This window comes from Schistocerca piceifrons, chromosome X (assembly GCF_021461385.2).
Source record: "Schistocerca piceifrons isolate TAMUIC-IGC-003096 chromosome X, iqSchPice1.1, whole genome shotgun sequence".
In the NCBI taxonomy this organism is placed as follows: domain Eukaryota; kingdom Metazoa; phylum Arthropoda; class Insecta; order Orthoptera; family Acrididae; genus Schistocerca; species Schistocerca piceifrons.
Genome location: NC_060149.1, coordinates 302,301,785 through 302,320,230, shown reverse-complemented (window position 1 = coordinate 302,320,230; position 18,446 = coordinate 302,301,785). Strand labels below are relative to the sequence as shown.

Sequence of the window (18,446 nt, the reverse complement as noted above, 5' to 3'; positions counted from 1 at the left end):
GACAATGCTGGTTAAAACAGTGGCTAGTTCTTATTATGCAACATTATTAGACCATATTTGTAGTGAGTTAACCAGAAGGGACCAATATCTGCACAAAAAAATATTGCTGTTACAGCAGGACAATGTTCTTACTCCCACATTGACCATTGTGGTGGCGAAAGCACATTAGCTGTGCTTCAAAAGTGTTTCTATCCTTCCCAGTTCTCCAGATTTGTCACCATGTGACTTTCTTATCATAGCAACCTCAAAAAATGCTATTAAGGGAAGAAATGTCATTGAATATGGGTGTTATTGATGCTGGAAAAGATTGTTTCGGGAAGTTGGAAATATTTTTGCCTGAGGAAGTGAAACAACTGCAGTCTTGGTGGACCAAATACATTGAGTACAATTAAGCATCCGTTTTGAACACTTTTACCAGTAAAGAAGATTGTATCATGGATTGTGAACTTAGAAGTGTCATGCAAGGGAGAAAGAAATGTTTAACTGCCAGTCATCTGCAGAAAATACCGTGCAATGAACCAATGAAATATTTGATGATACTGCTATGGCCCATGTTAAAATTATGATATGACTATTTATGCGTCAAATAACATCAACTGAAAATGAAATTAGATGTTGCAACATGATACTTCTATAATGGAACACCATTTAAAGGACAGTAGTTGGGGATACAAAAGAATTTGGCGACTGGGAATTAAAAGTGCTTAAAGCTCACTGTCATCGACTTCGATACTGTAGCATGTGTATATTCTCGTGATGATGTCTGTTGATCTTATGGTGAACCAGCTAATCTGTATCTGTAGTCCACATTGCATATATGAACATTGACTAAAAGCTGTCTCACTGATTTCTCAGGCATACCTTTCCATAATTGCCCAAAGCACAAAGCATAATTTTTGTTGCTCTGTGCTGCTCAATTGTTGTCCTAAGGTTGACAATATAATTTAGTGAGCACATCATGTACATAATAGTACTAATCCATAATCAGGAGTGTATCAGCAGTTTTATCTGAACCACAAGCCACAGTGTGTGCTTAATGAAAATGATTATAATGAGGACCACGAAGTTTTGGAATAAGTTTATAATTGTTTGTGCCGTGCATGTGGTATCTGTTCTTTATTGTAATTTTTGAGTAATTTCACATTACTTACAATCTTTAGAATGTCAAAAGACAATAGTGTCACTAGCCTATATCTGGAAATTTTGCTAATTAACATTATTAATAAATATAATCTTAAATATAATTAATGTTTATAACAAAGTGGGTTCATTATTTTTTCGTGGAAAGCAGAGTGGTGAACTTGATTTAAAAATGGGTTAGGCCCTTGAGACTGAGTGTGGAGTTTGTCTATAAATTTGATTTTCACCAACATATATTTTTTTCAAAACTTCGGTACTGTGCTTTGGATACTTGTGGTTTCTAGTACCTCAATTGTTCCCAGTTCTTTTGACAGTTACTTAGGATAAGATCTTATAAGAGCTGTGTGAAAAACCACAGAACAGATAGTTAATGATGGTGATATCTGATTTTAGAAATCTGAAATCTCGTCAGTTTTTTTTTCATTGAAATTTCAGATGATATTCTGTGTTTGTTAAAATGAGTGTGCAGGATCCCATTATACAATGAGATCCCTTTGTAACCACACCCTCACGTGTGTGTGTGTGTGTGTGTGTGTGTGTGTGTGTGTGTGTGTTGTTCGCTTTGTTCTTGAAAAGGTGTGCAGCGTATTTTGGAGAGATGACATTCTGGTAGTACCAGCATAAGTGAACTTCTTTTGTTGCCGGCCTACTTTGTTGTGATTCTCTAAGTACAATATATTTTTGTTTCTCAGTGTATGACTCTCATTAAAACCAGTTAATTTAGGAGATTAGTATTCTTCAACATATTATGGATATTTATTTTATCTGTAGCTGCTGTTAACTGTAACTCATAGGTAGTTAAGTTTTCTGGGATAGCAAGCTCTTCAGCAAATTTCACTCTTCACAAGGCCACAAATAGGAAACTTGTCCAAGTTGTTCAAGATGACAGTTACTCAACTGGTAACCCATGGCAATTTTAGCAAGCAAGATTTTTGTTCAGTGCTCCCAATTTGTGGGCAGTTTCTTTACATTCTTCTACTTGGACAGTGAATATTTTTTCAGAGAAAGTAATGGAAAAAGTGGTATGAGTTTTCATCTTCAAGAACCACCTGTGTCAGCTTTAACCATGTTCCACTTTTAAAAAATTATAATCTTCATGTGTGAGAGGTGGACACTGTTCTCAGTTTTAATGTTTCTTTGGCTCCATGTTGGATGAGAAATTGGCATGAAAAGAGTCCACATGACATAGCCTATCATCCTTAATTGTTTGTTGGGAAAGATATAATATTGAAACCCAAACTGTACATCACAACTTCAGATTCTCTTTGTTAAACCTCTTTCAGACTATGGCTGTGCTGTTTGTACATTAATAGTCCTTCTTGGGTTGTTAGCTGCCTCATAGATCATATCATGATAAAGATTATAATTAAGGATGTGTCAATTCACCAGAAGTTATTCACACTTGTACCGATGTTAGATTCACTGTGGATAGTGCCGATCATTTTTTGTTCTAGTTTTGTATTAGTGAATATGTTTCAGTCGTATATATTTTTGAGAACAAACTTCAGTGAGATTGTGAGAACCATGTATAAATGCTCCAGCACCTCTGTCTTCTCTCAGGTGCAGTGCCTCATGGTGAAATATCCATACACCTCAAGTTTTTCACACAACCACCTGTAGAATGATGACTTAGAGACAGGTATAGATGTTGGAGATACAGCGGTCTTCTGTCAGTGTATGTTGTCATCTGAATTGATTTCTATGATTCTCAGCCTGCATGGCCACTTCTCGGAGCACATAAAGCTACTTGTGTCCTATAAATGTGACACCCTCATAGATCACACTTTCTACTGTATATCAGCCACTTTCACTGATGTTATATGAATATGATGTTCTACGAAGTCTTCCAAAGCTTCTGGTATGATCATTGCTGTATATGTACAATTACACTAGTGTCTTAAACATTGAACATAATCAGAAAGAGGAAAATTAAGCAATCACAGTAAATGACCATGAGGATTTTACCAGTCTGCTTAGGAAAGGTGAGTCTGACCCCTAATATATTTGTCACTGTTACACTTTCATTGTAAGCAGAGTGTAATCTCTTATTTAATTTGTAGTGTAATGTCACAAAGATGTGAACAGTGTCTGCAAGAGTCTACAGCTGACTCAGGTTTGCAGTTCCCCAACAAACTATTTATCAGATTTTCAGTGCAATTGCTTTGTATCCCAGAAATCCAACAGAATGTATTCCATCCAGAGCACTGCAGAATAGAATCCATTCAGTGTGGAAATAGCATCATCAAGACTAGAGGGTTTTGTTCTTTACAGGTCAATCCTTTCTTAGTTTATAAAATAATTATCTTCTCATGTTTGTTTGGAAGAAAAGAGGTAGCAGGTGTAATGACGGAATGTCATCCAAAGAAACTATTTTGGAAGTGGTGGAGCCCTGCTGTGTGGATGCATCTTGTTTAATGGACATGTGGAGCTGCTCACCTTCATTGGTGGTAGTAGTAATACTCCTAACACCCTAAGCTATTGCAATCATATGCACGACATCGTAGATTTTCAGTTGATCAAGACTTCTTCATGGGTGATAATACCTTTTAGCATTGATCTGCTCGAATGGATGTAATACCCTTCAGGTGAAGTTATCGAACACACAAATTGGCCAGTGATGCGATCACCACATCTTACTCTTGTAGAGATTATCTAGGATGGATTAGGGAGACATTTCAACCTGTTGAAAACACTATGAAGGGCTGTTTCAGAGCCCCATGACTCAGATTTGTATCAGAAATTGACTGTTAAGAGTTCTTGAACAACCACAATGAGAGCATAGTGATTTGTTGCCAAGCTTTTGTGGAAACAGGGTGTGACCATATCCCCCCTAAACCATTTTGATATTGTGGAAGAGGTTATTTAGTTTTTCTACATTTTAAAAATGTGTATCTTCTGTTTCAAAACATTTCTTAGTAAATATTTTGCACACTGTTGTATACCATATTATATTGTGATTTAATTTTACCTTGCTACGTAACTCTTCTGACATTCAATCTTGGAAATATACTTTTAGACACTAGTGTAATTATGCACTGTACTAATATTTATAAGCTTCATGTCAAGGGTATTTGTATTTGTAACATTCATTGAGGTTTCTTCCTATAACATTCACAGATGGAGCCAGGGTAGAGTGGAAATTTATATTCTTTCTTGTGTTACTTGTAAAAATTAACAATTCATAGGAACTGAGAAAGGAAATCTCTTTTCATACAATATTAACATTCCACAGCTCGTGGTCTACTGGCTAGTGTTGCTGCCTTTGGATCACGGGGTCCTAGGTTCGATTCCCTGCCAGGTTGGGGATTTGCCTGGGAACTGGGTGTTTGTGTTGTCGTCGTCGTCATCATCATCATCATCATCATCATCATCATTTGTGACCGTGGCTCGATTGCACTGTGTAATGAACTAGACTTTGTAAAAATTGACCAGTCGTCATCATCATACATCATTAACAACCATGTTTGTGAACTACTTGTATATGTTTCATGTATGGAATTCATCCTTCATGCCAGTAAGAGACCTAGATTGTAATGAACCCCACTGTTCACAATTTGTGACTGTTGTGATAAATCTATAGTACCTGTGATGGTGTGTGATCTTTCATGAGTGGTTATAACAGTAATACAACTATATGAGTTATAAGCTGCTCCAAAAATCTTTTCGGCACCCTCATGGCTTGCATAGTTTGTGTATGTTTGACCTCTTTCTCAGCACTCTTTTCACTCCGGGAAATCAGTATGTACATCCACTTGTTTATTGGAGGTAAAAGTAAGTCTGAATTCTCAGTGTTGTTCAGTAGACTGTGGTGTGTCTCCAGTTGTGAACAAGACAATGTGGCTTGTGTGCACGGTTCTGTCTGTCAACATAACTCTAAGGATAATTTCAAGTTTGGACTGTGTGAAGATAGTTACTTTCTACCAAGAAGGGTTGTTAACACAGGAAACCGGCCACCGAATTGGTGAACACCACAATGACATCATTTGAATGTTCAGCCACTGTTGTGACACACAAAATGTTAATGATGTGCTTTCTATTGATCTGTAGTTAACAGTACCAGCTGGTTACAACATATTATGCTGCATAAGTAACCCAAGGAGAAAACAATAAAATATGTGCCGCCTTCATAGACAACTGGAAGGGTTGTGTAGATCCAGTCAGTATACAACAGTATCTCCACACAGTCAGTTTGGTATCCAGATGTTCACTGTGAACAACAAAACAAATCCCCAAGTATATGCTGTGTGAAAGAGGTGGGAAAGGGAGTGGCTAGAATGGAAACTGGGTCAGTGTTGTTGGGTTCTTTTCTCTGGCGAGACGCAAGATTTGTTTGGCACCTGATATTTGTAGAAGCGTTTGATGGAGGCAGGTGTTGGTGTATGTCTCGTGCATGCTGTCCCAAGGATTCAGCATGGAGGTGGGTTAGCCATGTATTGGTTTCGTATCCTGTACCAATTGCAGGTGTGTCTTATTGGTATTTAGATTAATTTGAAATCTATTTAGTGTCAGGATAGGATTCTTCAACCTATTGTCTAGCCCTACAGTTAACATTTTAGTGATAGGCATGTTTCTCCCGATGATGATGCACTAGCACACTGTGCCCTCCCTGTACAGGAGGCAGTAATCAACAGAATGGAGTAATGTTCAGTGTTTGATGACATGAACCTACTTAAGCATGCTTAGGCAGAGTTGAAAGTTGTAGTGAACCAACACAGAAACCTTCAACCCACTCATACACACAGGCCTGAGCTCACCCACTCACAAATGCACACATACGTCCCCCGCCCCCCCCCCCCCCCCCACCCACACACACACACACACACACACACACACACACACACACACACACACACACACACCTTATGGCACGTATGTAAATTATTAGAGTTGTGATTCATTTTGACAAGTGGAACCGCCACCAGAGTCCAATAGCATTGTTTGTGTTTAATGTTGTTACCGGGTCTGTTGGAGTATATGAGGTGCCTGAACTTGAAGGATACGGAGATTCTGTGTACTGGGGTGAAACAGTTTTACCAGCACATTAGAGAGTTTGCAAGTGGCCTCATTGCAGGTTTCCATTTATCTGCCTAATTGAATTTTGCAGTGTTCAGGTTTGTAAAACATTTGGATGTGATGGCAGCCTGATGTTGGACTGCATGGGAACATGATGGCAAGCATACTCGTCTTGAAGGTGACAGTTGACCATGTTTCATCGCCACAAGGGAGGATCACCGTATCATGCAATAAATACCTTGTAACCCCTTCACATCTGTACCTGCTGTCAGTTAATAAGTAACAGACTCCCTGCAGCATTCTGTGTCATCCCATACCATTGCTCGGTGACTAGCAAAGCCAAAATAGGGAATTACCATCCAAAGCGTAGGCTGCCGTTAATGCCACAACACAAACCATTGTGTTTGGAATGGTGCTGTGACCTGGAAATGTGGACTGCTGACGAATTGAATTACATTGTGTTCAGCAATAAGTTGTGGTCCTGCACTACCCCAGATGAGTGGCCCTGCACTACCTCAGATGACCATTGGTGGCGGGTATGTTGGCAACCTAGGGAGAGGTCCCATTCTTCCAGTGTTTTGGAGAGGCACAGGAGTGTTACTTTTAGTATTATGGCATCGGGAGCCGTGTGGTATGAGTTCAGGTCATGGCTGGTACATAGATTGAGGGAACTAGACAGCACAGTGGTACGTCACAGACATTCTCTTGTGATATCTCTCATGCAACAGTATAGGGGTACCATATTTCAACAGGATAATGCTTGTCCACACATGGGAACGTGCCTGAATGAAATGTCTTTGTGATGTTGTACTTCTATGGCCAACAAGATCCCCAGATCTGTTACTGATATAACATATGGAACCAGCTCAGAAATGAACTTTGTCCCAGTGTCAGTACCCATGATAGAATCAGTTAATACTGTTGCAGACAAGTTTGCCTCAGGAGAGGATAACAACAGCTTTACGACACCCTTCCCAAACAGATTTGTACATGCATCCATGAGGTGGTGTAGCATCATATTGACAAGTGGACTCATACTACAAAGTTCTTTGTCAGTATGGCTGGATATTGTAACCACTGAAACAATATTATGCACTCCCTCAAAATGTGAAACTTCATTTCATTTCCCCTGCCCCCTCCCCCTCCTCTTGGGTGCTTCACTTTTTTTGTTAGGTAGTGTATTTACTAACTGCATAAAATATAGTGCTTCTTTCCTTTCTCTATCATTGCATTGCTTGTAGTTTTGATTCATTGTTCAAGTAGGAAAACCAGTTTCAATTGTGCTGGCATGTGCTCAGTCTGTTCTTCAAGTGCCACAGAGAAACAGGATGGAACCTTCTGGCCGATTAAAACAATTTGTCAGACCAAGACTTGAACTCGGGACCTTGCCTTTTGATGGCAGTGGTCTTTATCAACTGAGCTACCCAGGCATGATCACTGATATGTTGTCACAGCTTAATTTTTGCCAGTATATCTTTTCTATTTCAAAAACTTCAAAGAAGTTCTCCTGCATTCATTTCTGTACTGTCACTCCTGACAAGAAGGACCACACGTGACTTAACGACGGCCTGAGGATTGTTTCCAGAATGAATCTTTCACTTTCATTTCAGATTATTGTAGGAGTTATAGATTGCCAGGTGATAATTTTAGTTCCTGCTGACAAGGTTTTATTTTTTCCAGCCAAGCTCCATGCATAATGTCAAACATTACTTTAATAAATGAAATGTTAATTGACAAATCTGAAAACGAAACACTAGTTCTTATGTAATATCCCATTCACTTCAACTTGATTAATTAAATATTTCACTCTTAGTTGTTAAAATTCTTACATTAGAAGAACTGATAGAACTGCCGGCCTATGTTTAAGCACTTTTGTCTGGCCCAGAGAAATCACAGAGCTGACTGTGAATTATGACCATGTAAATATACTATAAACACAATATTGTCAAGTTACATGTCTCATGTCTAAATTACGGTGAACTGGCAGTTACTTCCTGTCACCTAATCATGTGTTGAGGAATGGTAGTTTAAAAACAGACCTTATTTAGAAGCATGTTTTGCAGCTTTATACTACTTACGACTAAACAAATGAAAGCATGAATTTTGAGGTGCAAAGAATTTCGTAACTTTTTTGTCTAACGTTTATTTTTACTAATACACATTTCAGTGAGGGACTATTAAACATAAATAGAGCATGTTCGCACAGTTGTTAGTGTTTGAGTTTTCTGTTAGTTTCGCTAAACCGACTAATGTGAGTGCTAGGGTAATTTCTTTTGAAAGGACGTGGCTAATCCCTCCCATCAATCTATGCCATATCCCAACAAATATCCTGTCTCCAATTACCTTGTTATTGACATGATGTTAAACCAAAGCCTTTTTTTTATTGTAAACCATAAAAGGACAAATGGTGGTGGTGTTATAGATGAAATAAAACTTCACATATTATTTGTGATCATGTTTATAATGTACTGAGTTGCACCAGTTTTCAATATCTGTTTACTATTATTGACATTTGTGAAGCTTTAATGAAATTTTTGAACTTTTATATTGCACTAAAAATACAGGCTAGCTTAATTATGTAAGTTGTTGATTAACCAGTTGTGTAATTTTAGGTTTGTAGCTATTATCCTAGTAGGTACAGGGAACTTTCCAGTATCTGATAACTTTGATTATGTAAAGAATGCAAAGCCATTTTTTGGTTAGGTTTCTACCAAAAGTGTCAAATACTTTCATACTGGATTAACAGATTAGTAAATAAACTTTCATTAGGTCAATGTCATTTGTAAGTTCTGGCTATAGGTGGAAGGAAACCATCAGTTGTTACTGTAATGTTATAGTATTTGTGGTGGTCTGCAACTGTGTAGTATAAACTGGCAGACTGAAAGTGCATCATTCTTACATCTCAGTTATTTTGAATCATCCCTGTTTGTTTGGGATGATACTGAAAATATATATGTAAAATAAATAAATAAAATCAGTAACATTGTGAAACTTAAGTTATTTAAATTTACACTTAATATTTTATATTATATAAAGTACTAAGAAAGTACTATAGGTTAGTACGTAGTTTTGACAGTAAGATATGTGTAGTCTACATGCAAATTCTGTCCCCAATTGCTTCATTCTCAAACCTTCTAGGTGTTGCCAGTGATGTGCCCTGCAAGAAGTCATATTCCATGTGTGAGCGTGTATTCCTGAAATCGAGAGTTTGTCAAAATGTATATATGGGTTGTAAGGCTTTGTAGAATTTATTACACAGTTATAAATAATATGTCAAATGAAAGAGTAACTCAATTTTTTTTGTATACCTGTGTGCAAAGGAAAGAGTCTGTAATGACCAAAAGTGACTGAAGAACATGTTGAACAAGTGACAGTCTTTCAAGCATAGTCCCAAGAAATTAGTTCGGAAGGCTTAGGCTTGTATTACCATTTCCGGTGATGTCTGTGTGGGAAACTTTTAAGGAGGTGCATACAGCTACATTGTTATTGTTGTTGTTGTTGGTGGTGGTGGTCCTGAATCCAAAGATGGGTATGATGCAGCTCTCCATGCTACTTTATTCTGTGCAAGCCTCTTTATCTTCGAGTAACTACTGCAACCTACATCCGTCTGAATCTGCATACTGTATTCATCTCTTGGTCTCCCTCTATGATTTTTACCCCCCACACTTCCCTCCAGTACTAAATTGGTGATCCTTTGATGCCTTATGATCTGTTCTACCAACCAATCCCTTGTTTATAGTCAGGTTGTGCCACAAATTTCACTTCTCCCCAATTCTATTCAGTATCTCCTCATTAGTAACATGATGTACCCATCTAATTTTCAGCATTTTTCTGTAGCACCACATTTCAAAAGCTTCTATTCTCTTCTCGTGTAAACTGTTTATTGTCCATGTTTCACTTCCATACATGGCTACACTCCACACAAACACTTTCAAGGACTTCTTGACGCTTAACTCTATACTCCATGTTAACAAATTTCTCTTCTTCAGAAAGGTTTTCCCTGCTAGTGCCAGTCTACATTTTATATCCTGTCTACTTCAACCTTCACCAGTTATTTTGCTTCAGAAATAGCAAAACTCATTTACTACTTTACGTGTCTCATTTCCTAATCTAATATTCTCAACATCAGCTGTTTTTATTTGACTACATTCCATTATCCTCGTTTTGCTTTTGTTTATTTTCATCTTATATCCTCATCATTTGCAATTGTTACAAGCTTTAGAGCCTACAAACAATGGTTACATGCCAACTTTGGAAACAAAATGTCGCTGCTGATGAAGATTTCCGGGATCATTTCACTGAAGTAAATGTGTAATGTGTGGTGGTCAGCAAATCTCCATGAGGTGGTACAGTGGCAACAAGAGCCCCTAAATTGAATGTTTTTTGTGCCATATCCTGGTGGAAAGTCAGTGGACCATTCCTTTTTTTTTTTTTTTTTTTTTTTTTGGCGCAGCAACTGTAACTGATGTTTCTTATCTTGATAAGCTAGAACTATGGTTCTTTCCTCAAATGGAAGAAACTGAACCACAGAACTTTATTTGGTAGCAAGATGGTGTGCCACCTCACTGGCATAATTTAGTATGTGACTGCTTAAACGGTGACGTACCAGACCATTGGATTGGCTGCAAGGGGCCAGATGACAGAGCTTGTTTTGCATGACCTCCACATTTACACATGACCCAATGCCATGCGTTGTTTACCTTTGAGGGATCATAAAGAATTATGTGTATGTGCCTCCATTACCAGCTAATATATCAGACTATATAAACAGCATTGTTGCAACTATTACTTCACACACACTGATCAAGGTTTGGAAAGAACTCTCTTATGAACGTGATGTATGCCAAATGGTGCTCACATTGAACACTTACAAGAAAAACTGAGTTGCTCTTTCATTTGCTGCATTACTTACAACCATAAGTTGAATGTAATAAATGCTACAAAGCCTTAAAACCCCTATATTCATTTTGAAACACCCTGTATACAGCCAGAGACTTCTAAATTGAACAATAACTGATGCACGTCTGTTCAGGTTCCTCATTTATACCAACATCAGACTTCAAATAAAAAAGAGAGAGAGAGAGAGAGAGAGAGAGAGAGAGAGAGAGAGAGAGAGAGAGAGAGAGAGAGAACTACAGTCTTGGAATCTGATGAATGTTCTTTAAAGTTTGGTAATATCCTTAGTAGTGTGATTTTTTTTTTTTACTTGTCACTCAAGTAAAAAACATTTGAAACATTTCCGATTTTATATCACATTATGTTTATATGGAACTGTAATTATCATGTTAAACTTTGTTACTCTGCCAGCTATGCCTATACTTGCGCATGCAGTCCATATCCCAGATTTGTAAACTAACTGTCAAATTCCACTTCACAGTGAGTGATCGCAATTATGGTCAATGGAACAAGCGAAGAACTGAGTAAGTAATTAAGTAATATAAGATATTTGCACTGTACTTCACTTAAAACAAACACGTGAAAACTTCTTTAAAACATTGTGTCTCAGGAATCAAACTGGGGCCCTTATAATATACATGGTGCCACCTCATTGTTAGATTGCTAGGTTTACTCTTAAGAGACAAAGTTGCTCTTAAATAATAGATTGTACGTTGCCTTCAGAATACTTCCTTTTGCTTTTCTGTTCGTATTCCTATGTGTTGAAACGTGCTTAGAGACTATGTGTTAGCTTCCGTTATATGTTCAAGCAGTTTATGATGTATTTGTTATCTTAATACATATAACAATTTCTTTAAAGAATCTTATAAATACACACAAATGCAACATGTGCCACTCTTACTGATTTCCAGATATATAAGTCTACAAGTCGACTATTGTATGTCCATCACTGAGGAAAGATGTGACCTAGCATTAGTAATATTAATTTTAATTTATTTGTAGTAATGAACTTCTTCCATATTAATTTGACACCCTTTCTGTGTGGTAATGAAATTTGAGTTTAATATTGTTACCATGGGAGCTGCATTTTCTTTCATAAGCAGATGAAGACTGATTGACTGTGTTTGGCACCTTTTAAATTCAACACAGCATGTTGTAGGAAAATGGGTTTACTGTGATTGCATAGAGTATTTGTGATCAGATTCTTTGTGGTGATTATTTTAGTGGAATATTGAATAGTATTGTGTGTGCTTTTCATGAAGAAATGCAAACAGAATGTTTCTTCAGGAGGAACTTCATAAAAAGTTGAGGAAGTTGACCATGTTTGGCATTTTGTAATTAATCAGGTAACTTTCCTGTGACATTTGCTTATGTTTGCAACATGATGCATGGTTGATGAGAGATACCATATATTTTGCGGCATTCTGCTAATAAGTAAATGTGTTACTCAGTTGAAAAGAAGGATGAATTGGGCCCAATATTTGAGTCAGTGAAAAAAAGTGGGTAGAGGGCATTGGTTTAGATGCTTACTTTTGTCACGCAGTACTGGTGTACCTTGTAATTGTAATGACACCACATAATTCTTTTTTTTTTCATTAAATTGATTTGTGGTGCATAATGTTAGATATTTATTCACTTGTCATGTATTTGTTGATATCAGACAGCATGAAGGATTCAAAAAAAAGGTAATGAAGCTCCATGAGTAATGGAACAAAGTGTAACACTAGCTATTGCTAAGTGTGGTGAAGCAGCATATTAAAACTTGTCAGAATTCATTGTTCAAATGTTGGAGACTTTTCTGTAGGCTACTAACAACAATTCAAATGTAAAACTTTACATTTGGTAGACACCAGCTTTCTTATCAAAGTGAACTGATTCCTGAAGCAGAGTTTTGATCTTCTAATTTCGTGAGATATCCCATAAAGAGGATATAAACTGAGGGAGGTGACAGTGTTAACGTGCTGGATTCATATCCCAGAGGATGACATTTCAGAATCCTATCTGGCCATCCAGATTCAGGTTTTCCATGATTTCCATAAATCACTTACGGCAAATGCCAGGCTTGGCGGGTTTCCTTCCCCAATCTGAGCATGTGCTTGGCCTCTAATGACTTAATTGTTGACAGAATACTAAACCGTAGTCTTACTTCTTTCTTTTTCCTAGGATGTAGGTGCTTCAAATATACCTTCAAACAGATGCAGCATTTAAATAAAAAATTGAGCAGCTGTGAAGAGGAAATAAGAGAAATGCAGTTATGTAGGCAAAGATTTCCTTAAGAATTAAGACTCTGTGTAGCTTATTTACAGATAGGAAAGTTACATAATTTTATTTTTTCTGTGTGAAAATGATTTCTGATTACAATATTGCAGCACAAGAGTGTGTAAAAATGAAGCTTTACAAAAACATTGGTTTTGCGAACTTTGTGATATGTTTAATGTTTTCCGTTCTCCATCGACTACCACTACTCCAGCCCTGCAACTGATAAGATTTACTTTATCAAAATGAGGATGAGGACAACTGATGTTATATATATACTGATGGGGAAGAATTCCCAGCACCAAGAGTTAGTTGTGCAATATAAACACAAGTTGGTAGCTATTTTTCTGTATCTGAAAGATGAAGTCTATTCAGATTTTACACTAGTCACATGAGAGTCATGCTAGTAGTGCTTTAAATATGTGCTGTATCAGTCATGAGCATTAATTACTGTTGAGATTGGATTTAGTGAGTTGATGTTAGTCAGTAATGTCTTTAAGATGACAAAGTGACATTATCAACCCCTCACCACGTTTGAACAAGGTTATGTAATAGGGATATGAGACCCTGGATTTTCCTTCCGAGATATTGCAGAAAGACTTGCCAGGAATGTAGCCAATGTACAAGATTGCTGGCAGCAGTGGTTACAGAAAGGTACAGTCACAAATAGACGGGACTCAGGACAGCCACGTGGCAATACTGAGAGGGGAGACTGTCACGTTCGGCGTTTGGCTGTGGTGCATTGCACTGATCTGCAGCACCAATTCGAGCAGCAGTTGGCACCACAGTGACACAATGAACTGTTACAAATCAGTTACTCCAAGGACAGCTCTGAACCAGACTCCGTGTAGCATGCATTCCACACAACCCAAACTACTGCTGTTTGTGACTTAATTGGTGTCAAGCAAGAGCTCATTTAAGGGTAGAGTGGAGGCCATGTCTGATGAAAGCTGATTCTGTCTCAGTGTGATTGATGGCTGTGTGTTTGTTAGGAGGAGGTTAGATGAACACCTGCAGACAACCTGTCTGCGGCCTAGAAAAGCTGTACCTACATTGGAGTTACGGTCTGAGGTGTGATTTCGTATAACAGTGGGAGCTCTCTTGTGATTATCCCACGTAGCCTGACTGCAAATTTGTACAGTTGTCTGATGATTTGACCTGTTGTGCTGCTCACCCACATACTGCTATTGTAACCCAACATGCTCTTAAGTGTGTTGAGACATTGCCTTGGCCTGCTTGATCACCAGATCTGTCTGCAGTTGAGCATGTACAAGACATCATTAGGTGACAACTCCAGTGTCATCCACGACCATTATTAGCAATCCCTGCATTGACTGACTGAGTGCAACAAACGGAGAGCTCTATCCTAAAAACTAACGTCTAGCACCGTACAATACAATGCATGCACATTTGCATGCTTGCATTCGACATCCTGACAGGTACACTGGTTATTAACGTACCAGCATTTCACGTTTGCAATGGCTTATTTCACTCTTGCATTACCTGTGATCTTGCAATGTTAATCCTTTAAATATATTACTTAGGCAAAGGTAGTCCCAAAATTTCATTACTTTACATTAATTATTTCTTGGTGGTGGGATATTTTTCCTTCAGTGTACAAGCTTGTGTGTAAGTAACAACTAAGCTGTTAGAGTGAGTTGCCACAAACCAAGAGATCACATGGGTAACACATTATATGTTGTCACAGAATATCCAGTTTGCCGTGTACTTATGTCACAATAGGGCAGTTTTGGTTGTCCTTCCCAGTACCAGTACTGGCATATAGAACTCAGTAGGTGGTGACTTACTCTATAGTATGTACTTCTTTCCTGCACTATCTGCTAAAGCAATATTTAGGAAGTTATCTGAGCAGTTTAAAATTTACAGGTACAGAGTATATTATCTAGGTAGACATCATATATTACCATGTAATACACAACAAGTTGCTGTAAATGTTTTGAGAACCAATCATTAGTTACCCTAGTGCTGAAAAATTATTGTTGGTTGTAGTCACTGATTTATGTTTCGACAGTTTTCTCACACATGTTAATACCTAATATTCATGATTAACTTATCATATTATTTGTTAGAGTAATTTAAAATGTCTGTCTGTTATTTTAGAAGATGAATATTTATTGAAGCAGTCCCCACTTTCGGTTGACACTTCAAACAATTTGGGATCTACATCACCACTCTCAAGTCCAAAGTCAAATGTATTCAAAAGACCAGGGGATCCTGTTTCCTTGGAGAACCCTGTTTTGAAGAGGACGAGGTAAGTAAATAGATAAATTTTGGTGTAAGTTGACATTAGCTTTATGTTTCCTAAACAGCAAAATTTTTTTTTCTTTTCCTACAGAATGTTGATGGAAGAAGAAGGTCGTCCTCTTCGAGAAATCAGTAGTGTTATGATGACAACATCTGGATTTCTATCACCTGCACGGGAAGGAAAGCTTCCTGAATCACGAACGCCATTGCAACCTTCTGATTCTCGTTCCAATTCTCCTCAGCCTTCATCGTACCCCATGGTACCCCCAGAAGTGAAAGGTGAGAAGAAATCTAAAAAAGCTACACAGAAGAAAGCAGTTGACGCTGTTAAAAAAACAGACAAGGAAAATAAAAAGGAACACAGAGTGAAAGAACTTGTTAAATCTGGCAAAGGACACGCCAGTGACGAAACAAAAGTTAAAAAATTAGTCAGTATGAAGGAACTTTCTAAACTGAAAGCCTTGAAACCAGGAGCTGTAAAAATGTCACAGAATTTTCAGTTAGCAGGTCCAAGTTCATCTAACAAACCAGGCAAACTTCCAGTATCAAAATTATCTGCAATTAAAACTGCTGTTCCAGACACTCAGAAAATCATGAGACATGTGTCACCTGTGGCAAAATTGTCTAAACCAGAAAAAGTGCATACTGCTACACTTCCACAACTTAAATTAAATTCACCAGAAAAAAGTAGGGAACCAACTGTAATAGAAGGAAAATTGTCAACAGAACCCGATAAACAGAAACTCAACATTTTCAAAAAAATATCAAAAGTCAAGGAAGAGAAGGTTGACAGGATAGAAAAAATTGATAGGACTGAATCTGCAGATTCAGTTATGAGAGATTCACGTGAAAGTTCTCCAAGATTGATAATAGATGAATCAGAAATGAACAGCCGGCAAAGAGAAGCACGAATGGCCCAGATAGATGACTGTATTGATGCAGTCATTCAGCAGGGTATGGAGATTGTTAATGAGGACAATAATAGTTCTCACAGTAAATTATCAACACCAGGGAATGATGTGGCAAGGGGAAACAGTTTGGCATGTGTAACAAGTCATCAACCAGGTTCGAATGAACTATATATGTATGACGATGATCTTTCACCACCTGGAACTCCATCGTCTACCCCAAAGACTCCTGAGCTTCCGACACCATCTCGTAAAGCTGAAAAAATGCCAGAAGTTAAAGAAAAGAAAAAGAAAAAAGAAAAATCAAAAACAAAGAAAGAGTCAAAAACAAAATCTCAGAAAGAGTTGCACAGTCCTAAGAAGCCAAAGATAGAATTGATGGACTTAGACAGTTCAGAGAAACCGAAAACTCCCGAAGCGGAAGAACCATGTGAAATAGTTCAGCCACCAGTTTTTCCTTTCTTTTCACATTTTCCTCCAACACCAGGCCTTATTCCTCCTCCTCTAGGACATCCACTTTTCCCAAGGTTTCCTCTCCCCCTTGGAAAAAACTTACCTCATCCTGCAATGCCCAATCTGCCCCTTCCACCACCACTTCTTATGCAGCCTCCTGCTGAAGAGCCAGAAGAGGAATCACCGAAGACTCCTGAAAGATCTTCAAGTCTCTCTTCTTCAGGTCCAGTTCCAGCAAATGTAAAAGCAGATTCTCCTGAAAAGGTGCAGATATCTAGTCACATCATAAAGAAAACCCTTGAAAAGGTAAGGTTAATCACTTTCTAACATAGAGCAATTACTTCTGTAATCATTATTTTTCTTAGTGTGTTGTCATCATGTGTGGCTGTTTTTTATGCATAAATACATATCCGACTTTTAAGTGAACTTTGTCGAATTTACCACTGTTGGCATGACATAGCAGCAACTTGAATGTATGTTAAATAGAAAATGTCGTCTCCATCTATCATAGTGCATGCTCATATAGAAACAGGCACCTTTTTAAAATGGTAATTATTATGAGTATTATAAGAAAATAAAGGCACAGTCATATACATCTATTGACAGTTAATGATTTTTTTTAATGTAAAATTATAAGGTCTGTAGAATTGTAGATCATATAGTGTAGGAGAATCATCATACGGAAATTTTTTTTTTGTTCAGTTATTTGTTGTGTATTCATGCAACAGGTAATCACATTTTGCTTAATACAGAAACTTATGAACTACTAAAGTGTTAAATATTAAATTTCTGAAAGTAAAAAATGAGATGACAGAACAGAATTTTCTAATATCTCAAATGAACTATTTTCATTTTGAGTTCTCAGGTCTGTCACTTATTTACTGGGTCTTTTTAATGTATTTTTAGTGGTTTTTATTATTTTTTTCTGTTACCACTAGACATAAACTGAAACCACAATTGTTCATATTGGAGTTGCTTTAGTTTAAAAATCTTGCAATTCACTTCAGATAATGTCATACACATGTATCTCTGAAGGTACATTCTACTGTTTGTCCCAGTTCTGTTAGGACTCTCGTGGATTATGTTCACAAAATCGCTGTATTTATTCAAAGTAGTCTCCCCCCCCCCCCCCCTCCCCTCCCCGAGCCAGTACACAGCTAAAATCATTTTAAAAGTGTTTTCAAACAGACACTTTAGTCCTCTTTGGGAATTGCATTTAGTACTGCAGTACAATTTTCTTGGATGTCCTTAACTGCATCATAAATGTGTTCTTTCATTGTCAACTTCAATTCAGGAAACAAACAGAAGTCAGCAAGGGCAGAATACGGCAGGTGATTGAGGATTGTGATCCATTTGCTGACCGAAACCTAATACAAAATCTTCACTTTTTGGACTGGGACGTTGTTATGGGGAGCAACCAGGAATCTGCATCTTGGTATTCAGGCCAAATTTTATATATTCTCGCCCACAAACAATGGAGGACTCAAAGAAACTTATTTTTACCTGGCTATTCCA

General features: G+C 37.6%; 1 protein-coding gene across 2 annotated transcripts in view; it reads left to right on the top strand.

The window, feature by feature from the left end:
• LOC124723136 (transcription initiation factor TFIID subunit 3) overlaps window positions 1–18,446 on the top strand; it is a 320,450-nt gene that overhangs the window by 92,876 nt on the left and 209,128 nt on the right. For both annotated transcript variants that reach the window (XM_047248325.1, XM_047248324.1), the window contains exons 3-4: window positions 15,427–15,577; window positions 15,662–17,237. In XM_047248325.1, coding sequence (XP_047104281.1) covers window positions 15,427–15,577; window positions 15,662–17,237 — 1,727 coding nt within the window. The remainder of the gene's footprint in view (window positions 1–15,426; window positions 15,578–15,661; window positions 17,238–18,446) is intronic.